At 39.9% G+C, this 24480-nt stretch overlaps 2 protein-coding genes across 7 annotated transcripts in view; both read left to right on the forward strand.

Moving 5' to 3' along the window:
* The window catches only part of ppp6r3 (protein phosphatase 6, regulatory subunit 3), a 33965-nt gene extending 25435 nt beyond the window's left edge, over positions 1-8530 (forward strand). For 2 of the 6 annotated variants that reach the window (XM_022198615.2, XM_022198618.2), the window contains exons 22-26: positions 589-784; positions 2046-2063; positions 3909-4016; positions 6876-6950; positions 7513-8530. In XM_022198615.2, coding sequence (XP_022054307.2) covers positions 589-784; positions 2046-2063; positions 3909-4016; positions 6876-6950; positions 7513-7564 — 449 coding nt within the window. In that variant the 3' untranslated portion in view covers positions 7565-8530. The remainder of the gene's footprint in view (positions 1-588; positions 785-2045; positions 2064-3908; positions 4017-6875; positions 6951-7512) is intronic. The other 4 variants (XM_022198617.2, XM_022198619.2, XM_022198616.2 and 1 more) reach the window with 3 other exon arrangements.
* Positions 8531-15899: 7369 nt separating this feature from the next.
* On the forward strand, positions 15900-20117 carry tmem170a (transmembrane protein 170A). The gene is given in 4 exon segments (XM_022198614.2): positions 15900-16230; positions 17564-17710; positions 17713-17733; positions 18061-20117. Coding segments are annotated over 4 exon segments (414 nt in total). The 5' UTR covers positions 15900-16115; the 3' UTR covers positions 18192-20117.
* Positions 20118-24480: the final 4363 nt, after the last annotated feature.

Raw genomic sequence — 24480 nt, forward strand, 5'->3', positions numbered from 1 at the left:
AGAATACACACCTTTGCCAAATTTAATGTAATAAACACAGAATTTTTTTTTTAGAAATGCCCAAATTATTTAAAAAAAAATGAAAAGGACAAAAATGTCCTGATGGGTACATAAAGGTTGACACAAAACTGAAAACAGAAAAACCCACGAACAAGCAGAAAAAACGTTTGAGTGCCTTGAAGGCCTAGTAAAGCATCGAAAAGGAGGAAAGTCATTTGCTGATCACCATGACTTGTTGTTTGACTGTGAAGGATTCACGTTTAAGTATTAAAACAAGTCCTTATATTCCTACTTATGTTAGTTTGTCCAGTTGCTTTTGAGCCTGTGAAAATTGACAGTGTAAAAAAATGGTTAGTTAGTTAACCCTTTGAATTAAAGCTGAAAGGCTGCACTTTAATCATATCTTGCTGGTTTATTTTTAAATCCATTGTTGGACTTTATGGGGACATATATGTACAGATACGAAATTAGAATAATTGTTGCTGTTCAGAAGTGTGTGAACCTGATAGCACCGTTTGTCAGAGTAGCTGTGAGTTGGTGTTGAAGTCTTGCCTGGCACCTAATATCACTTTTCTTACCACCCCCAAGACTGTGATGGCTGGTTGGGTCCCAGTGAGGCTTCTTCCTCCTCCACCTCACCTAAGGATTGTGGGACACCTAAAGCAGAGGAGGAAACGGCCTGTTCTGAGCAGCGCAGCATCACAGAAACAGTCATCAACGGCTCAATGAAAGAAACCGTCAGTCTCACTGTTGACGCCAAGACTGAGACCGCCGTTTTCAAGAGGTTCGCCAATCACATCCACACAAAAATGACACTACATGCTTGTGCTACATGACTGGATGTCGTGAGTAACAATTTCGATGCAAATGTTGTAGTTATGTTCCAAAACCTCAAGAGGTAACACTGGGATGCTCGTAGTTTATGGCATCTTTACCAGAATGGATACTTGTCAGGATATGTTAAAATAGTGTTTCTCATCTGCTGTGTTATGAATGCCCCCACACTATTACACATTCACAACTCCTCTTGTGGCAGTGTTGACATCAAAGTCAGAAACCAGCCCCATGTGTATTAAGCAAATCAACTATTTCTGCTCATTTTTTGAGCTGGTCATTGCAGCACTAATGACTGTACCGGTCAAACGTTTGGACATATCTTCTAATTAAATGTTTTTTATTCATTTTAGTTATTTTCTACATTGTAGATTATTACTGAAGACATCAATACTGTGAAAGAACACATATGGAACTATGTTGTAATCAAAAAAAGTGTTGAACAAACCGGAATATGTATTATATTCTTCAAAGTACCCCCTTGTCAAAAGGGAATTTGTGGAATTTTTTGCCTTCTTAACGTGTTGGAGACCATCAGTTGAGTTGTGCAGAGGTAGGGTTAGTACACAGCTGACAGCCCTTTTTAACTATTGTTGTAGTTCATATTATTGCAAGATCCGCTCAACTCAGTAAAGAGAAACAACGGTCCATCATTACAAGACATGAAGCTCAGTCCACACGGAAAATTTCAGCAAATTGTAATGTATCCACAAGTCCACTCGCAAAACCATCAAACGCTGCGATGGAACCTGCTCACATGTCAAATCAATGAAAACCATGGAATGAGGGTGTCCAGACTTATGACTGGTACAGTATATATATATATATATATATATATATATATACACATATATATACACACAGACACACATATACACAAACAAACTGTAAAGGGAGGATTCAACACCACTTAAATATGTCTTATTTTTTCCTTAATTTGCAATGACCTGTCACAAGTCAGTTCAAACACAAGGGGCAGTCATTTAATACTTGACTTTTAACGATGCCTCTGTCGAGAAATACTTGCTTATCCTAAATACCAGGGTTTGGTTGTCAAGTTGGTTGTCATATCTTTTCGTCTCCTTGTTGATGCTGCATTATATTGTCTGTTTGTCTGAGTAAATAACAATAGTCTAATGTACTGAGCGACACTTACAATCTGAGCTTCCCCTCTCTCTCTTGCTGTGCGTTGTGGGTGTGGTCTTCTTCAGAGTGTTGAAATCTTATCGGTATGTACAGCCAATCAGAGATCAGCCTGCAGCCGTGATGTAGTCTTGTTGTCACGTCAACCACCAACTTTTCTTTCCCGATTTTGATCTTCTTCTTTGGTTTCAACTCCTTGTTTGTTTATTTCATTATCTCCATTCTGCATGTGTTTCTACCAAAATTGATTTCCAAGTCTAGTATTTTCTTTATTCAATTTTGGCTCAAGTTTAGTAAGCTGGCCTTTATTTTTGTTTATTTATATATAACAGTCCAAGCTAACAGGATTAAATTTTGAGTTGAAATGATACACTTTCTGAAGTGACCTTAACCTCTTCACTGTTGGATGTTTTTTTTGCTCACAAATGGCTTCATAAATATTTGTATTAATATGTTTATTTCATTTAAACGGTTTGCATTGCATTTTCCTACTTCCTTTGCCTTTGACACTTAGTCACTGTCTCCATTTTGAGACTGACAAAGATTAAAATGCACAATAAAAGATATAGCTGCTTAATAATTTTTAATATGCTTACAAGAGTTGAGTCATAACAGGCAAACTGAAAAAAATCTGGTTATCAGGTACTGACCACAGCTGTGACCACAAAATTTATTTCCATAATGGTACAAAATAACTTGACCTGATGCTTGCACAGTGATAAAATTAATCTTTTCTTTCATTTACAAAAACTGTTGACTCCTTACAGTTCTTTGCAGCTACAGGATCCTTTAAAGGATTACACAGAATGTTCAATATGACAGTAACCGTAGAAAGACGGATGCAGTGTTTTGTTTTTAGATGCTGATAATTTGAACCCAAATTAAAATATGGACAGAAAAGTCCGATTAATGTGACCTTTGTAACTTGTTGGGGACTTGCAGATTGCAATCCTCCACCAAAGCCAGTGCGCTATTTTGCAATTTTCAAGAACCTGTTGCAGTTCTCCACCAGAATTAAATGGGTTCATCCCTCGTCTCCCCCTTACTAAGTTAGAGCAGTGAAAATGAACATCTGCTTTGGTTCCCACCTTGGCAGAGGAATTGGAATAAGATATGAGTTTCTTATTGGAGCCATGAATATGTTGTTGAGAAAGAAACTTTCCTTTTTTGTCTGTATTTTTCGCATTGAACATTTGCATAATAGCTATGTCACTCAAGTTTCATTAAGATTCAAGTTAAATTAATAACTGTGTCCCTTTTTTGCACATTAGACAGTGTTAAAGATATATGTGATTTAGTCAGTAGCACCAAGACTACTGTTAACCAAACATGAAGATAATAGTTCAAGTCTGTTTTGTGAGAAATTTAAATGTGGCTCCACATAATGCAACCATGATTATTATTTTTTTAATTGGATGCCACTTTTTTTTAGAACATAAAATCATAGTTTCTGATATTGACAAATGCTCGATAACTGTTAAGTAGCATGACAAATTTTGGATTGTATTCAGATGTTTGTGGGTGTTTTGCTTTGATTGAGGTCTCATCAAGATTATTGGTGGTTCTCTGAGACAAAGCAAGACTGACGGCTGATACATTCAATTTTGGTCCAATCGGTGTCCAAATCAGTTTGTAGGCCTGCCTACTATTTGCTTGCTCTGTAGCTATACAGTAAACAGAGTATCATAGCTAAACGATCAAAACAGTTGACTTTCTCCATTTGCTGTACATTTTGATGCGTCTATGTAGAGTTCACAGTTATTCCATTTTTAACACAACCATCCTTTGTTTTACTATGTTCTGTCAGTCAGTTCGGCATGCATCACTGTTCACATCTCACTGTGTTCTATGTGTTTCTCTGGGTAAAGTGGTTGCTATGAATAGCTTCTTCTTGATGTATTAATGTTGTTGTGTGTACCTCTGTGTTCCAGTGATGAAGAGAAGATTGCCTCCTCAGAGAAATGCTCAGTAGTGGAGTGTGTGGATTCAGAGAGAACAGGTGTCAACAGCTCAGCTGCTGCCTGCTGTCCCAAAACAGGGTCAGACACCTCACGCACACAGACACGCATGCACACTGCTGACTTAAGTAAAAAATAAAAATAAAAAAATGAAAAAACAGTGCCTGCACAGGCTCTGCAGTGCTCTGTACTACTCACATAGTAATGCTCAGTCACATATCTCTAGCCATGAAATATGGGGGATTTAGAAGTATAAATTTCTATGGTCAAATGCTGTTTTAAAATCTGATGTTCCTTTATAACTGTAGCAGTGAGTACATTTATAGCAAGGTCACACCCATTAACTTTTAGGTTTTCACACTATTTTTTAAGGAAGTCCATGACTTCAACTGTTGACATGGATTATCAGTGGAACAAGTTATCAGATGTGTCACTTTTATCATGTGTATGATGCAGCTCGTAGCAGTGCCAAAACTCCTTGTTTAATGTATGGTTATTTGTTTGAATAACTGTAGACTTTTCATTATTTGTTTACAAATTCATTGTTGAATTTAAAAAGTGTTGACAAATCAGGAAATCTGATTTTACTGTAAATGATACGTTTAGAATATCCATCCATTTTATTCCGCTTATCCCTGGTCGGGTCGTGGCGGCAGCAGAGGAAGCAGGTCATTCCAGAAGTTCCTCCCCTTGGCAATGCTTCCTGGGGCATCCAAAGGCGTTCCCAGGCCAGACGAGATACATAATCCCAGAGTTCTGGGTTTACCCCAAAGTCTCTTCTGAGGCAGACATTCTTGAAAAATCTCCAAAACAAGTCTCCCCCGGAGGTGTCCAAACCACCTCAACTGACTTCTTGTGACACAAAGGAGCAGGGAGCCACTCCAAGCTCCCTTCAGATGTCTGAGGACTGGTAAATTGAGAGTACCCCATAGTTCCACAGTATAGCATGTCCATGACACAATCGTAGGCCTTTTCCAAATCCACAAAACACATGGACTGGCTTATCGAACTCCCGTGACCCCCTTAACAGCCCTGCAAGGGTAAAGAGCTGCTTACTGTTCCATGACTAGGACAAAATCCTGAATCTGAGATTTGACAATTGATTGAGGCCTCACTTCCAGCACCCTAGAGTACACTTTACAGGGAGGATGAGATGTGTGATACCCTGGTAGTTGGCACACACTCTCCGTCCCATTTTTTGAAAATGGGAACCACCACCCCAGTGTGCCACTCCACAGGCACCGTACCCGATGGCCATGCAACATTGAAGAGACATGTCCAAAGCCTTCAGCATCTGGGGGCGAATCTCGTCACCTGGCGCTTTACCAGTGATGAACTTCCATGGCAACCTCTACCACGGATATAGACAAAGAGTCTTCATGCTGTGTTTCCTCAGCAGAGGACATGCTAACTGGGCTCAGAGTTCCTTTAAATGCTCTGGCCGACAACATCCCCCATCTGAGTCAGCAGACCCCCACTGTACACAGCCTGGGCAAAGCCCTGCCTCCCCATCCTGCGGCATCGAATGGTTTGTCAGAACTTCCTCTAGGCCAATCGAAAGTCCTTCTCCACAGCGAACTCCGAACTCCTCCGGCACCCGAGTTTTACCTTCCATAACTGCCACAGCTGCACCCCTTTTGGCCGACCGATACCTGTTTGGTGCTTCAGAAGACCCCCGAGCCAACAAGGCCAAAAAAAGCCTTCTTCTTCTGCCTGTGAGCTTCCTTCACCGCAGGTGTCCACCATCAGGTTTTTGGGTAGTAACCCAAAACAGTAACCTTCTGACAGTGACAGCTCCTAGCAGCTGCTTCTGCAATGGAGGCTTTAAACATGGTCCACTCAGATTCCATGTCCCCAACATCCCCAGGATGCAGGGAAAACTCTCCCAGAGGTGGGAGTTGAAAACCCAATGGACAGGGGCCTGCGCCAGATGCTCCCAGCTCACCCTTACTACGCACTTGGGTTTACCAGGTCTGTCCAACAGTCTTCTGTGCTATTGGATCCAACTTACCACAAGTGATGAATGGTGATCAGTTGGAGGCTTTGCTCTTTTCTTCAGCCGAGTGTCCAAAACATACGGCTGCAGGTCTGATGATATGACAACAAAGTCGATCATTGACCTTTGGCCTAAGGTGCTCCGGTACCGGGTACACTTATGAGCTACCTTATGCTCAAACATGGTCTTAGTTATGGTCTTCCAATCTATCACAGAAGTCCAATAAGAAAACACCAATTGGGTTCAGATCAGGCAGGCTGTTCCACTCAATCACCCGCCTCCAAGTTTCTCCATCATCGCCTACATGAGCGTTGAAGTCACCCAGGAAAACTATGCAGTCGCCAAGTGGCACCCCTTCCAAGACACCACCCAGAGACTTCAAAAAGGCCGAATGCTGAGCTGCTGTTCAGTGCATAATCGCAAACAGTCAGTTTTCCCCTCTGCAACATACAGTTGCACAGAGGCAACCCTCTCGTTCTCTAGACAGAACTCCAACAAAGGGGTGTTCAGCCCGGGGCTTGTGAGTATCCCCACACCCACCTGACACCTCTCACCCTGAACAACTCTGTAAAAGGAGCAAGTCCCCTGATCCAGAGTTTGACTCCTGAACTCTTGTTGTGCGTGGAGGTGAGCCCAACTATATCTAGCCAGTATCGCTTCACCTCCCGCACCAGCTCAGGTTCCTTCCCCATCAGTGAGGTAATGTTCCACATCCTCAAAACTGGTGTACACCACCAGATGGCGGTGTGCCTCGCGGCAGCTCCTGCCTTTTGAGCCTCGCATCCAACCCCCATTTCCAGCCCTCTGGGTGGTTGGCTGTGCCCAACCAAACCCTACAGAACCCCAAGTCTCAGCCACCAGACACTCTCTAACTCTTTGCTTTTGTAACAGTCAACTGTTAAGTGTTTACATTTTTCTTTTGTTTTTTCTTGTGTCCTGTAAAGCAGTGAGAAGTGTCGGTCCACTGTGGAGCTTCCCAATGGTCCTCTAGAGGAAATGTCTGCCATAGAGGAGGCAAAGTAAGCCTGATTACCTTTGTGAAATATGAGAGTTTGATCTGGTGTCTGAATCTGAATTTTCTAAGCATCATCACTGAACCAAGAAACTCTTTAACTTTTACAATATTTTGACAAAGTCTTAGTAAGATGCACAAAGACAATGCAAGAAACGTGTACACTGTATTAAAAGCAAATTCAAAACAAAGTGGCGAAGTGCAAAGGGAGGTTACAATAATAGCTTGCCATTTTAGCCACCAAGAACTACCTTTTCCCCAAGATGTTTGTGCTCTTTAAAACTGTAAATATTTCCTGTATTTTCCTGATTCCTGTATTTCAAGACATTTAAAGACCCTTAAAGAAAGAAATGCATATGTATGGGCATTCTAACTTCTTAAAGCAACAAACTCTTTGGTGGTCCAAGACTTTATACAGTACTATATGACAAGCACTAAGCAGTGTGTGAAGTTGTCAGTGAAGCATGCCAGTGTAAAGGCAGACAAAAGTTTCTGTAGTTTACAGCTATTTGTTGTTTCTTTCTGTCCTCTCAGAGACCCATCTCTCTCTGTTTGCTCTTCTTTCTTAGGCCGGACAGGAGTTCTGTATCCCTAGAGCCAGCTGTAAATGGGCCAGCGTGAGGATCACCTAATGCCTGCCAATGGCCAGCCTGTTCTGCCATACAGGGCCCTCCTCCTGGCCAGCCAGCAGAGGCCACTGCTCAGAGTTGTACCAATTACACACCCGCCAGGACCAGCAATATTCCTATCAGCTCATTACTGACAGACAGACAGGTGTACAGACACACGATGAACTGAAAGCAAAATGAGAGACATACTCAAATGGATACAAAAATCATTTTTTCTGCATTTGTTTATATACTGTTGTTCTTATGAGGTGATGTGAGACTGATATCTTGACACTCAAAATTAAATAGTAATGTTGCTATAGTTAAAGAAATGATTGTATGAATAAAATATTTTATAAAAAGAAAAATGTATACAGAAACTTAAGATGAATTACCACAGAAACGAGAATAGCTGATTTGTGACCCAAACAACCAAGAAGCTGTTGTAACTGGGTCGACCTGTTATCCTGTATAACGGGCTAATACAACAGTAACGGATATATTTACAATTCTCACCCACTGTTGGTCTGTGTCCCTGAGCAAAGGCGCTCCTATGATTTGAAACACATTTTAATAACCACAAGTGGTTTCATTTTGCTGCAGTTATTTGTAAATGTGTTTTTTTTCTCTTGTATTCTTCTGCATTGAGTAAGATTTGACAAGCTTTTTTTCTTTTTTTTATTATTTATTATGAAACTAAGATAATGGTTGTTTTGTTACTAAAGAGCCATACCAACACATGCTCTCCCCTTCTAGCAGGCTGCATTCATGCTAACTGGGTTTCTACCTCGCAGCTAGAAGGCCAAACAGGAGAGATGGAGTTTGTCGTCACCACAGCCTAAACTGGGAGCAGTAAATGCATTCTGCATCTGTTTGTGTTTTTAGCCCCAACTAAACTTCTTCAGAACCACAGTCCTCTTTTTTTTTGGTCCAAGCCTTCTCTTAAAAAAAAAATAAAAATCTGAAGCGCTTCTCAGAATACGGGTTCTCAACTTTTCAGGGCTTCTCTTCACTTCACATTTGTAGTGAACAGATTAGATTGCAGGTTGAAGATGGGGTGTGATTAAATGTAGAGTTCAAATTAAAGATATTCAGGATACTACATGCAGAAGCATGCAATAAAATAAATTCATTTAGGAAATTCTCTTCGAGATTAGCTAGTGCCCTAGCCTAGCCGCGCTAGACAACCCACGGCAATGAATTTAATTCTCCGCCAGGGTGGGTCTAGTTACCCTCCATAAGGCTCGAGGCTGGATTCTCCTAAAACTGGCCGGACCAATCACCATGAAGTGTAGAGTCAGAAGGCGGGCGTAATGAAGTGACGACAGAGGCGCGACGATTCTGACAGAAACAACCGGCGCACAATAAACAGTTATCTTTCGACTCGGCTTTGGCCACAGCCCTTAAAGATTTGAAGCTAAAATTCAACTTGAAATATGAACAAAGGACGGCACTAAAGTGTTTCATTGAGAAGAAAGACGTATTTGGACTTATGCCGACGGGATATGGCAAATCCTTAATATACCAGTTGGCTCCGCTGGTTGGGAAGCTAATGGGACTTCGCCACAATCCGGCGCTCTAGGAACTACATCAGCCTATTCGTTGCACTGATTGGTTGTATACCTACCCAATTGCTGCAGAGTGATTTGATAGACAACCTTTTAGCCCACCTCCCTCCCTGTCGAGCATTCCTAGACCCTTGTGTCTTAAGAGATGGGTCTAGCGCGGCTAGGCTACTAGTGCCCAGCATTGCTGACTCGGATGGGATTCACTTGGATCTTTAGTTTAAAAATACATATTTGAAATTGTTTCAGCTTCTGACCAAGTGCCAACAACAGGTGACGCTGTTTAGACTGACAACTCCACTCTGTGAAAAAACACAGCATTGTTTTTTTTTTTTTTTTAATATGTATTGCCAGGTGTACTGACACTGAGAGCTCATGAGGAAAACTCGTGACATCTGTTACCAGTCAAGTCAGTGCAAGCAGACATTTCTGGTAGATTACATCGTCCAGTGGCAACTCAGTTTTTGAGATAAAATGGGTGTGGTAACTTTATAGATCAGATTATGCTCTGGAGCGTTCTTGCGTGTGATAAGCATTTTAAATGTATAACTTAGTCAAACTGCTTGCCGTCCTTTTAGCTCTGCAGTTACTGAAATAACACATCACCAGCACAGACCAGCAAATCCAGTTTGGCTTAAACACATGAGCTGAAAGCATTTTTAAGGGTATTGTCAGTAAATGCACTTTGGTTCCAGTGAAAAATTTTTCTTCTCTGTCGGTCCCTAAAAATCCACCATCATCAAACACAGTAATGACTGGGGAAAGTAGCTTTCAGTTCTGGTGCTATCTCCACCAGTTTTTGAGAAGGACGTGTCTTATAAAGAAAGATACAGAATGCAACTAAGGGAGGTGGGAGTGTGATGATATGAGGCTGCATGAGTGCCACAAATGTTGGGTACATCAGCTTTATAGATACACCATGAATGTCTGTGGATATACCAAACAACCACCTGACAAGATGACTCCCAGTCTGCACAAGCTTGGCAGAGCAGGATAGCATAATAAAATCCAAAGCAGACTGCCAAAACCACAGAAGAGCTTCTAAAGAAAAAAATATGAAAATACAGGTGCATTTTAAACTCAGTGAAAAATGTAGTGACACTTACTGCATTGGATGCTTAGAGTGAGGCCTGTATTCACCATGTAGTAAATGTAAACAGTATGTCAATTTACATTTTACTGTAGCTTTACACGCAGCTGACCCACTGCTTTCCATGCCACTCTTTGGTTTTTGTTCGTTTTACTGGTTTGAGTCCGTTTAAGTTTCCAGCATTTGTGAGTGTCCTTAAGCATTGTAATTTTCACAGAGCTCTGACTACACTAAGGATTTTCCTATTGTTGGGACATTGCTGTTAAAAATATAGGTAATGCACAGGAGATCATGGGAGTGCACGAACACTGTTGTTTACTCTGGCAGTAAACAACAGTAATTGGTGTGGTTTGCGGAGACATTTTAGAGATAGAAGCAGCAGCTATCGAAGCTAAATATACCTGTATGGTAGAAAATCAGTGGTAGCAGACAGATGTGACAGCATACCAGGCCTTTATTTAAAATAAAAGTGGTTTATAAATTTCCCGGCCTTCTATACCTTTAAATTCCATGTAAACTAGAGAAATGCCAGTAGTAAGCATCTTGATATTTTCTCAGCTTTTATTTTACACGTCTAAATTTGTTACAATGTGCAACAAAAATGGATTCTAATTGTATGAAACCTTTAACCTAGCTCATTTAATTCATGCAATCAAACCATTTGACATGAACAACTGCAAAGTAACTTTGTTTAATTAGTTTTTTCTATAATATGGAAGGTCAGACTAAAGGGGATAATCCAAAGAACATAAATCAAAAGCTAAACTGTTGTGGTAATGAAACAAGGGAACTGATCAGGATCTCTAAGGCAGGCTGAGACTGCGCTATGAAGGGGATCCAGCAAAGTCTGGCTCTCTCAGGGTTATTTGAGGCCGGTACTGTGAAGCAAATTCAACATCACGGTATCTTTTCTTTACGAAGCTTAACAACTGCAGGAGAGAGAAGCCGCCTTACAAAGCTGGTTGTCAACTCCTCAAGACAACCCCGGAGTTTGTAAAGCTGAACGTGAGTGTGTTCACGTAAAAGGCAAGCTGGCAACAGGTGACCAGTCACAAAAATGGACATGTCTCCTGGCAGCAGAGTGACATATTTCACAAGCCAAGAGCAAACTATAATATTAACGAAAAGAGAGCATTGTAAACAAGAACGTTAGAGATGATGTGGATCCAGCTGAGACTGAAGTACGGCCCTGGAGCAGCAGGTCACTGCAAAGACAGAACTCCTGATTCAGAGAACGTCGAAGCCTGTGACACTCTGCTTTAAGAAAATAGAAGTCACACACCGGTAATTATAATAAGATTTGCTACTAGAAAACACAAGAAGCAGTACATTGCTGAACGGTTGATGCTAGAGGTACGGACCCGTACCCGTAGCATCTGTACTAGAGGTACGTACGTATTAAGGTCACTGAAGAGCTGGCGATGGTTAACTACTATTTGCTGCACATTACAGGCAGACAGAAAATTAATGTCAAAGTATGCTGAAATTTCAATCGTCCGGCTGGCCAACGGCAGATGGGCTGGCCCGTATGAGAGAGGTTCTGCTTAAGGTTTCTCCCTGTTAAAAAGGAGTTTTTCATTGCCACTGTCGTCTGAGGGCTTCCTCTGGGGGTTTCAGGCCATATGGGTTTGTAAAGCGTCTTGAAACATTTTAATTGTAATTGGTGCTATATAAATAAATTTAAATTGAACTGAATTGAATTGAGAATCAGCCATTATGTATCAACACAACTGAAATTTCAGCATACTTTGACATTAATTTTCTCTAAAATTTTACAGTAAAATCAGGTGATACGGTGCAGGTGCTAGCTGGGATGACCCCTGACAAGGCCATAGTGAGAGATCTTTGTCACCGCCTCAGGATTTGAAGATATTGAAAGTCAAAATATGAATAACAGCATGTATTTGCAGCGGACGTCTGTCAGCCTGGCTGCTCAGCGCCTGTGATAACATTACGGTATTACGCAGAATAGCCGCGCAACGCCCAGCGGCTCACTTGGCCGCAGTTTAACGGAGTGATTCCTCTGACAGAAGCAGATCGCTGTAGTGAGGAGGATGGCGCCCAGTTTCACTACTAAAGGTTCCTACTACTAGCTTAACCCTATAATTCTTGAATCATTAAGTAATTGACAGAAAATTCATTTTTTTTCGGGTTAAAGGTTAAAATGCTGTAAAATGCATGGAAAAACGAGTAGCGGAAGTGACGTACTTTTCGCACATGCGCAGTACAAATCGGGTTTCGGACGGATCGGGTAGCGACAGTTCCCATTTAATTTCGGACGCTAATTTACAAGATAAAATTAAGGATGTCGAATATGAAACAAACACTCGTGAATGGTGAGGAGCAGCTCTTTAATTCGGCATGAATTAAGAAAAAAACCCACAAACTCGATTTACTGTGATATTGTGAGATTTGTTTGTGGTGATGTAAATTAGCCATTCAACATAGTCCGCTAACATTAAAGTGACTGTGACAGGGTCTGTGTTGACAGACGCAGAAAATACGTCAGGGTTTTGTTTAGGTTGTTAATATGTAATAGTCTGTCGCTACTTTTGAAGGTAAAAAAAATACTTATAGTTTGCTGGCTGTTAGTTCCGCCATTCATTCCGCAGATTCACCTCGAATCACGGAAGCGCTTTCATCAGCGTCGTCGGCTCATTAATATTTATGTACGTCGGATTACCAGCCAATCACGAAGCGCGTTCATCAGCCGGCTCATTAATATTTATGTTAAGGGAAAGTGCCGTATCCGTAGGCCACAGGCTACGGGTACGGGTTCGTATCTGTAGACACTACCTTTAGGATATTTTGTAGGTATTTTTTTGCCAAGTTGAAGCAAGACAAAGTGCTGTTTTTTTGTGTGGATTCATAAAGCCAGACGTTATTCTCCTGCGACTGCACAGACTCATAGCATGCTGGCAGTGTTTGATTCACCTGATCAAACAGCTGATTGGTTTAGATATTGTAAGGAATTATATTTTTCTACTTCACTTTCATATTGATTGATTAAGCCTAAGAATCAATCGACTTGTAGCAATCATGCTCATGGTAAGAGTTGTATTGATCTGTTGAGACATGAGAAATAATTCAAGCACTGATCCCGCAGTGCGAAGGAACAATATAATGGAGAGATAAGCCAGATCACTCAGACAAGTTTTGCAAAGCATGAGTGCACCACACATTTGCCTGCAAGCAGCTCACCGCTTTCTTATCTTCAACACAGACAGTTTCACACATGTGGGGCAGCTGGAGACAGTGTTAGACTGATTTACAGGGTAAGACCAGCATGCCACCTGCATGCTCAATGGGAAAGTACAGTGAGAAACTGATAGAGGAGGGACAGTTAGAATGAAGGAAATGTTTCTTTTTCAGTTCGCTGTCATCTTGTATTGGATGGATCGTATGCTAAGGGACATGGACATGTCTGTGAACCAACGAAAAGAGAGCTAACTTTCAACCCTGGCTTCCTTTCAACTGTTTACCAATCATGTTCCACTTTATGATCCAAAACTTTTGTGTCACAGCATGAAATCATCCATTTCTGGGAGGCTGGTTGCTGATTAAGAGCTTGCTGACTGTGATTTTCCAAACACAAACGGACCTTGTACAATTTTGAGATTCTTTCAACAGAATAAACATCTTGATTGGAGAGAAGCAGTATGTCTTCTATCTCAAATGAAGGAACATGTCAACAATATTGACTCAACAATATGATGCTTGATAGATACTTTTCATTTTAAAGGTCAAACGGTCAGAGGTCAAAGGTTCTTTATTGTCATTCATTCCACATTTGCACATGAAACAGTACGAAATTAGATGATTTACAGAGATTTTAATTTGAAATATATTGGCTTTGAAGGTTTATTCTGCAAGCGTGTGGTTGATGTTTATCATAGAGGCTGAACACATTCAGATCACACAACATAAACTGCAGAAAACATGTAGATGTGGTATAAAAACACAGGACTGATTTCACTCGTTGAGTATTTAGCAATACCAAAATTTCTACTACGGAGCGTGAGGATTAATAAAATACCATCTGTACAGAAGTTTCAGATCAGTAACAAAGGCTGTTGTTCTGTATTACTTACTATTGTATTTGCCTTTTTCTCTTTATTTATATAGTTTGAGAGGGAGAGGCTTGGTCTCCTGGTGTGTGGACAGCACCAACTGATCTGATGCTGATTTACAAAATTCCTGTACAACAATAGACAGACATCACAGATCACCTGTACAGCAGTTTAAGAGGCTGCTCTGTTGACATTAAAATTACTGTAGAACTCATACAGTAGTTCGAGAACATTTTAATGAATCAGTGTGAGTTTCTGTACAGACTGAAGGCTGACATCCAAGCCAATCAGCTGTTAGATCAGGTGAGCGACATGTTCCCATCATGCCTTGAGGCTGTGCAGTAGGAGTCACGGGAGCTAATTGTTTTTAATCTTTTGTACACAGGAGGAGTGTACAAATATGAAAACACTTCTGGACTTTCTCATAACTACAGGACTGTATAAGAAAATCTAGAGGATTCTCTGTGGAATATGAGTAACATCCAGGTGGCAGCAATATGCCAGTATGTGTCTAGTCTGTTAATTCAATGAAGAAGAGTGACTGCAGCGTTTTCATCTCACGATATTACGTTGGAGAGACGTCAGAGCAAGTCGGTATCAGCATGCATTGTGGTCGAAACTGCGCAGGTCAAGCTCAAATCGAAAGAGCCTATTGGTAGGCCGCAGCTATGGGCCACAAGATCGGAGACTTTTCTCCCCGTCTTTTGTCTGCCAGGCGGTAGAGGCTGCTGCGGTCATGGCTCTTGAAATGATGACCAGATTTGCCCCAAAACTTTTCCCTTTTGATTCAAACTCTAATTATGCTGGCAAGATATCATATACATAAAACTAAATGGTCAAAAGCAAAACCAAATGGACAATATTTTGAAAATGAAATCTCTCAGTATCTTAATATAATATAATATTCATCTAATCCAAAAGCTGTGAAAACCTATCAAGTAGCCTGTAGTTTTTTTTAAAATAACAACTTAATGTATCTCATTATGTGTGTTTGTGTCTATATATACATGTAGATATCAAGGTATTGTTGTGTTTCTACATATATGTGCGTATTTGTAGAGGTAAATATTAGCATGTGGTTCTGTATTTGTGTGTATATGTATGTATAAATGTGTATATATTATAAATGTACATATTAGGGATGCAAATTATTGAGTAATACAATTATCGATGGTTGCTTCATTTTATCAATCGAGGATCCATTAATTGATAAGAGGCAATTTTTCTGAGAAGCTGAACTCCCTTCTGAGTTAATTGCAATTTTTTTTATCAAGCAATGTCTAATAAATTATTGATCAATAATCAATTGTTTGCACCCCTAGTATACAACCATATGTGTTGTTTCCAACTCCCCCTGGCATGTATGTGTATGAATATATACATATATTTCCCCTTTTTTTCCCCTTTATTTTCCTTTCCTTTCTCTGTCTTTAGTTTACTTTCTTATTTTTATTTAGTTTTATTTTTGTTTTCTTTTATTAATATTAACCTAATGTTATTGCTATTGATTTATTTCATGATTACTGTATATTGTAAAGCTAAATAAAGATTTTAAAAAATGATGACCAGTCCGAAATTAAAGGGCTTTCAACACAGCAAGGCCGACTGCCTGCAAATACGGGGTCTGAATATCCTGTGTGACCAGGCTACTGCCTGACAGACAAACACAGGGCTCAAATTCATTCCACGTCAAAACAAGTTGTGTTGACTGCTAGCTAAGCTATCTGGATGCTAGTTTGCCTCAAGATCGACATTTGGCAAATGCCTGCGCGACTCTCCTGGTTTGAAGCGTCTGTCGGCCATCTTTCACTCATGCAGTGTCCACTATCTGTGTGAGACATGCAGGATCGATATAACGAGATAGGCTTTGTCCAGCAAATACTCGGTTTGAATTTAGTGCCCAGAAGAAACGGCACACGCGGAGGCAACGATACATCTCTGAGCGACTTCTCAGGTGGGCTAAATATGTAGTAGCTCGTTAGCTATAGGTGCTTTGATGCTGTGCTAAAATATTTGACTCAAATGTTGTAAAACATTTGAAATCCCGTCTTGTTTTTCTTGTATCGAAGGGTACATTTAAATGTGCTTCACTCTGGTGTGTACCTGTAGGTTATTTCCTGGTTGCTATTGTGTACAAGGTAGCATTGTATAAATACTGGAGATTAGTGAAGCTAGCTAACTTCCTGCTTCATCTAAATGGTTAGTGTAGTAGTGTTAAAGCAATGCTTAACAAACATGTGGTATTATATAAGACTTAGTACATTCAATCAACAATTTGAAACTTGTATATATATTTGAGCTATTACTCCTGTTGCTGTGAGGGTTTGGAAACAAGAAAATGCTTTACTGTCCATATACTGGCAACAAGTTAATTAAAAAAAAACAACACTGTCTAAAAATGCTCTTACATATACTGTACATACGCGTAGTAAACGGGACAGTAGCAAAAACAACTATATAGAAATGTGTCTTTTAAGATGCTAAACGCACACTACAAAATAAACATCTAAAAATATAATAAGACCCAGCTTATACTGGCTTCTGTACAGTTAATTATTCTGCCAGATATGTAGCACCAATGTAACCTTGTGTACGTTGTGGTCTATGAGAGACTGGATTCTACTGTGATTGTGAGTCTGCTTACAGTAGTAATGGGGTATACGGTCTCCTTATATATATATATATATATATATATATATATATATATATATTTATATATTCACAACACCAGTCAAAAGTTTGGCCACACCTTCTCATTTAGTGTTTTTTATTTAATTATTTTATAAATTGTAGATGAATACTGTAGACATCAGAACTATGAAAGAACACATGGAATTATGTTGTAAACAAAAAAAGTGTTAATCTTCAGTATTAGTATGCAATGTAGAAAATATTACAAATAAATAAAAAGCATCGAATGAGAAGGTCTGTCCAAACTTTTGTCTACTGCTGTATATTAGGATGCATTGCATTTTAGTGACTGTGTTTCAAACACTTGTGAATTTAGCATCCATGAGCATTTTATATATATTCTCATAGCTATATGTGTGTGTATGTATATATCGCTATGTTAATTCCTTAAGCATCCATGTTTGTTAAGCTTTTCCCTTTCATTTGTCACAGGTATGTTTGCAAACTTATTTTGGACATTCCAGTGAGCATGAATCAGATTAATCAATAACTGCATAATGTCATTTAGTTGCTTCGTAGTGCTGTTGAATAATACATGACTTGTGATTTGATTGGTGTGAAGAGATGTTTGACAGCAGAGTTGTGTGTTTGTCCAGAGATGTGGTATGGAGTGTTTCTTTGGGCAGCGGTTTCCTCTCTGGTGTTTCACCTGCCTGCAGCGCTGCTCTCCCTTGTCACGCTGCGCCAGCACAAGATGGCCCGGTTCATGCCGATTGCCATCCTCCTCATGGGCATCGTGGGACCAGTTTTGGGGGAGTCCTCACTAGTAAGTTGTGTGTGTGCGTGTGTGGGATCAGAACAACAGCAATATATGGTGTGACAATGCTAAATACATGTTTTATGAGTGGTTTAAAACTATTAAGTTGAACCGCTAATTAATGACATAATAATAAATTAATAACTGGGAGAATGCCACTGATGTAGCTCGATTACCTCATTTTGCTGAAGATGACTTGTTATTCTGGTGGAGTTGGTCCTTCCCTCCCTCTGAAGCACTCATTTGAAGCTTAAAAAGTATCACTGGCTTTTCAAGCATGACTCATACTAAACAGTACAGCTGTTAAACCCTTGTGTTGTTTTCTTACATTTTCAGGTGCAGCCATCGCAGGTGTCTACAAGGCAGCGGGGAAGACGATGATCTCCTTGGAGGCTCTTGTTTTTGGTGTCGGACAGTCGTTTTGTGTCCTCATCATCTCATTCCTCAGGATACTTGCCACTCTCTAGCAGTGCTGAGTCATACCAGGCTGGACCTGATGTTAGCAGGACCTGAGTTGAACATGGTGCAGGGCCAGATCCCTGGTGAATCCTTGGACTCATGTAAACCAGTCTGGCCTGGCACGTGATGTCATGTCCTAGTGACGCACCTCGTGGATTTCCTTCACCTATCAAGGAAAGAGCTGTGTGTAACCTGAACGTGTGTTATGCAGTACTGGACATTCTGACTTCCTGTTGAGCCGTCTGTCTGATATTTACTGAATGTGCTGCAACCAGTGCTGTGTTTGCATCACAGGACGACCACACACTACGTACAGTATAAGCCACCAGCCCCAGCAGTGTGTCCCCAGGTCTTTCCGAAGTTGAGTAAAAACCTTAAGTAAGCACTTAATATGTTTTCAGTTATTCATGCAGGTTGTGAAGGCAGCTGTTCTTCCTTGTCGCCAGGATTTACAGCTGCAGGTTAGCAGTAGGTTTACAATAACCTCTCTCAGGGGCTCTGTGTGTGTCTGTCTGTGTGTGTGTGTGTCTGTGTGCTATTCTGTTTATGCTAACTCCAACAGTTTGACTCCATGTTAGTGCAGAGACAGAATAGCTGGATGGCTGATTTACTGTAGAAACGGGAAGACGATGGTTATATGCAAGGTTCTTGCTTTTTCTCTTGAGGCCTTACTTTCTATTTTCTGACTTCCAAAGTGGTGTTCATCTTCAGGGCAGTCTTTCTCCGACATTTTTCCCTGACTGCCCCTCTTTGTTCTTCCTCGGATTTTTTCGTTCAAATTATTGCAAGTCTGACTTTCCGTGTATTATTGTTGTCATAGTTATATACATGATTCTCTTTGTTTTTCTTAGATACAATATACAACAGAAGGGAGTACTCAAAACTGTGTCACCTTTCAAAAATGACATAATTTGTAAATTGAACAGTAAGCGATTACCTCTAATGAATAATCATAACAAACACTTTAGAAAGACTACATTGAAAATACAGACTCCAAAGTAGAAACTCAAGGCAACAAACTGGTACTCCTATGATTTCCAATCAGGGTAACTGCATGAATATGGTTCTAAAATGAACTGAGAACACAAGAATGTTCTTGTGTGTGTGTCGGAAGAATTCAAACGGAAACTGACACTTGAGTTGAATCCAATAGAACGGTGGTGTTTTAAAGAAAGACACAGCAACACAACCCTACCAGCCAGCAGAGAGAATGACAAACATCTCTGCAGAAATTTGGTGTCCTCCATGCAGAGAAGGATTGGACCAAAAATAAATATATTTAAGCTGGATGTCAGAAATGACCTAAGTAGACATGAGTCCTTACTGTGGAGCCTGTATTCTTACTTACAGAACTAATTTTAGAGAGCAAATACCCTAATGTTCAACCTAGAAATAATGCAATTATTGAGAGGTGATAGAATTTTGAATCATTTGACATGTAAGTGATATTTAGCAAGAGTGTACTCACTTCTGTTTCATATTGTAATTTAGTGAAGACCGGAATACAGCAAAGAGGGTCTTATAGACCTGTGTGTTTCGTCCTGACCACAGACCTGCAAATGCAGCCTAGAGGGACTTCAGAGTTTCTTTACCTCATCTTGGTTTGTTTGTTTGTTTGTTTGTTTGCTCAGAGGTTGAAACAAGGTGGCTCCAGGCTGGTCAGGTTGCTAAGCAAACCCAGAAAACAGATGAGCTTTTAATCTCTTCTTTTCTCTCTTTGAATGATAGTATGTTTCAAGTTTGTCATTTTGTGGCAAAGAACGGATATGTATGTACATTCTAAATTATTTCAAAGTCTTTGTGGCTTTTAAATCTTTATGACCAAATATGTATTGCTAATTTATTTTTCTGCACTAAATGTGCATACTATGCGTCAACAGATGTGTATTTTCTTGCGGTTTCTATGGGCTCAATAAACTCCTAAATTCCCATAATCTTTACTGACTGCTTTTAGTTGCTTCTGGTAGCTGAGGCTGCTTTTGAATTTGTATATGCATTTACATTTCATATACTAACATAGGCAGCAAAAAAAAAAAAATAAGACGGACTTGCAAGGGATACTGTTTGCTTCCTGTAATGTTACTACTTGGTAATGATTTAAGCTTCTAGAAATGCACTGATCTGGACAGAAACATATGAAAGGAGTCATGTTTAACTGTGACTTTGGTTTTGATTTCACATTTATTTGTAACTTTGTCTTAATGAAAAACTGCACCTGTTAACACTTCCATCTGCTTCTCTAGAAGTTAAGGCAGACGTCTTCTCTAAACAATGAACGGGACTCAGTTACCTAGCTACAGGGTCCCCCAGTTAGTTCATGTTTGATTTGCACTCTAAGCTTCATATCAACTGAAAGCTTCTGCAGGGTCCCTCTGTAAGTAGAAGCTTTCAAATAAGATTCAGTTTTAAGGATCGTCTTCAAGCCCATACAATTTGAATTGACTGCACATTGTGACTTAATGGTATGATACCAAACAAATGCAATAATCACAGAACCACACAGCAACTACCACACAGTGAAACTGGGGCGTTTGAGGGTTTGGGGCAGCTGCCAGCTTAACTCAGTCAATAATCTGTCTTTCATCGTGAATGGAACAAAAGGCAGCTATACGCAAAAACTCTGCTTGAGTCTGAGGAGCAGAGTTTGGGTAAATTACATTCTGTCACCTCTAAAACAGGTCTTGTTTCTCAGGATGTATTTTATTTCTTAATACGCTATTTTGCCCATGGCATTCCACTGTTTTTTTTGTTGTTGTTTTTTTACTCCTCTCTTATTGCCATAATGATCTCATCCTGTGCAGCAACACTGGCTGTCCTGACATCTCAGCTTGAGCTGCAGCTGTATCTGTATGCTAATACTAACAGCATTGTTACTCAGAGGCTGGTTGACTAGTTTTATTTTCATTTTGGTAAGATCCACAGTACACTGGCTTTGAGAAAAGAATGGAAACACATGTAACTTTCGCTAAAGTACTGAGGGAGCAAGCGGCAGATTTCTGCATAACTCCCTCAAGGAATTCTTTAAATGGCAAACCAAAGATGGCTACGGTTCTTTATCTGGGTCCTGTACTTTACTAGATAGACTTTAGTTCAGAAACAAAGCCATGTTTAGAATGTAATGAGGACTGAAAGCAGAACACAGTTAGGTTATAAGGACAACATTACTCCATTTCTTCTGTAAATTTGTTTTAAATGCTGTTTATAATTTCAACTAGCATTTGAGGTTCATTTTTTTCAAAGCTCAGTGTGTGTTGTGATGCAAAAGAAACTATATATTTAAACGGGCCTTGCTTTTATGCTGTAGGTTATGAAGAATGTCTGTCTGCATTCATCAGGAGATTAGCACTTTGCCATTCAAAGTAACTGCAATCCTTGTTAGCTGGGTGGGCTCTGTGCTCACTGGGACCTTAAAGACATTAGAGGAGATTTAATTTCCTACGACTTTGAACGTAGCATGCGCATGCGCACATACAACCTCTCCCTCATCCCCCTCTAACCTCCCCCCTCTTAACATTTACGAAGAAACGCCCCCCTCCAGAAACTTGCGTAGCCCTCGTGAAGTTGCCTTTTACGGCTGGGTCCCCCTGGATCTTTATCTGCCATTATGTAAAAAAAGATGAGCAAAACAAGTTGCCAGCTAACTACGAAGCTATACCAAAGCAACACATACAGAAAACACGTAAGTCCAAGACGTATGTAATCTACGTAACTAGGCCTGAGCCGGAAGATTTTTGATTGACAGGAAAGGGAGCAAAGCAAACGCCTCGGTCCGAGCGCATTGATTGGCTGATGTTTTTCAGGTCCTGCCATGTCCACAGTTTTTTTTATTTTTTTTTATTTTTTTTAGAAACCATACATACAAGTCCACTAAAGGTCAGTATATTCATTTTATGTGAATCAGACAAACCACAAAAACATCCTCCATAATGCCTTTAAGGCATGTGTCTAAATGCATTTGGATGTGAGAAACAAAATGTTTAGGGTGTAGAATTTCACAGCTTTTCCAAGGTATATTACTTTATATTACATGCTCCCAAATCATTGTCTTGTGTTGAGAGAAAAAATGTCAGAGAAAATACAGGGTGACACAAAAACACTTTTAAACCAACCAATAAAACCAAGAGTGATGGAAGAAAAATATTTTATTCATAGTAACTGAAACCTTAAAACATGCCATTTAAGAAACGATGATGGAATTTTCATTTGTTTAAAAATGACTTCCTGTAGATGGCGTCCTCCTGTACGAATGCATTCTTGACATCTGCTGTTGAGATTCCTCATTGACCGCTGCAACATCTCAGCTGGGATACTGAGAATTTCCTCCTGAATTCTCTGTTTTAACTCATCCAGAGTTCTTGGTCGAGTTGTGTACACTTTACTCTTGAGATAGCCCCAGGTAGATTATAAGAATGCATTCGTACAGGAGGACGCCATCTACAGGAAGTCATTAAAAAAAATGAAAATTCCATCATTGTTTCTTAAACGGCATGTTTTAAGGTTTCACTTACTATGAATAAAATATTTTTCTTCCATCACTCTTGGTGTTATTGGATTGTTAAAAAGTTCCATTTTTTTGTGTCACCCTGTACTTTTATGTGAACTGTTGTAGGTGCCAGTAACTGTCCATTCAAACAGGGTGGACTGTTTCAAACTAAGTTTAACCCTGCCCTTTACATTAATTCAATTCAGTTTTATTTATAGATCACCAGTTTTACAGCATGTCATCTCATAGCTGGGTGAAGACCTTACAAACTATAGAGATCCAGATGGGGTTAAAATCCTTGCATAAATTACCGTGGAGCTACTTAAAGCAGTAGGATAAAACTGGCAAGAAAATGTTAAGTCTGAGCACAAAAATCTGATTAAGTAACACTAATGAAAGCAGCTACACAAACTTCTTGTTAGTACAAAACCCAGGTCTGTTTTCCAGGAAAGGAAAATGGAAAATGAAAACTTAGAAATTTTGAAAATATACAGAACACAAATATAAACACAGCATGTATACTTTATTCAATTCTATCCATTCGTTTTTAACCATAAGGATTAAGTATTTGCTGTACCAACACACAGTGCCTTTAAAGAACATCAAGACAAAAAAACATGTACACATTGTGTCTGAAATGATAAAGAGTCATGGATGAAAAATCACAAGCCGGTATTGAAACATGTGAACAGTTTTCACTGCATAATGCCACACATCTGTAAGTTATTGAGTGTTATCCCACTTCTCTGCTTGCTGAAGATGGTAGACATTCAGCTGGTCATGTCCATCCAGGGCACTGATGAAGAAATAGTACACCTTTTGCTCCCCACCCTCTAACTTGTGCTGTCACACCTTTGCATTTGCATATTTGCCAGATCCTTTGATTAAATTGTTCTTTGTTCTCTTTGTGTTTGTCGAATTGTTTTACATTATACTAGGATGAATTCCTAATACTTTAGCCTCCAAACTAGAATGTTGTTTTATTTCAAACCTCCTTTCCATTAAAAAGTCATAATTTAGACACCCTCCATTAATTTATTTTGAAAAGAGAGAACTTCGTGTCAAGGAACTCTCTGACTGCTGACATGTTCTTGCAGTATTTTGTAAGAGGTGATGTGTGAAGTTGAACACACACATCTGATGTCACTCTAGAAATGCCAGAACTTTTAAAAATCATTTATTCCACATGTATTTGTCGACATTCCAGAGATGAATGTGTTCCACCGAGTTCCACAGAATGAACAAGGTCTCAGTCGTTAATATTTCATGAAATAAAATATTCCAGCTAAAATATTAAGTTGTATGTACACCAGTTGGGCATAACATTATGACCACTGACAGGTGAAGTGAATAACGCTGATTATCTCTTCATCATGGCACCTGTTAGTGGGCTGGATATATTAGGCAGCAAGTGAACATTTTGTCATCAAAGCTGATGTGTTAGAAGCAAGAAAAATTGCCAAGCGCAAGGATTTGAGCAAGTTTGACAAGGGGCATATTATGATGGCTAGAGTCTGGGTCAGAGCATCTTCAAAACTGCAGCTCTTGTGGGGTGTTCCCAGTCTGCAGTGGTCAGTATCTATCAAAAGTTGTCCAAGGAAGGAACAATGGTGAACCAGCGACAGGGTCATGGGGGGCCAAGGCTCATTGATTCACATGGGAGGAATGCTAGCCTATGTGCTTCGATCCAAGAGACGAGCCACTGTTACTCAGATCGGTGAACTAATTAAAGCTGGTCCTGATAGAAAGGTGTCGGAATACACAGTGCATTGCAGTTTGTTGTGCATGGGGCTGCATAGCTGCAGACCAGTCAG

This window comes from Acanthochromis polyacanthus, chromosome 8 (assembly GCF_021347895.1).
Source record: "Acanthochromis polyacanthus isolate Apoly-LR-REF ecotype Palm Island chromosome 8, KAUST_Apoly_ChrSc, whole genome shotgun sequence".
Taxonomy (NCBI): Eukaryota; Metazoa; Chordata; class Actinopteri; family Pomacentridae; genus Acanthochromis; species Acanthochromis polyacanthus.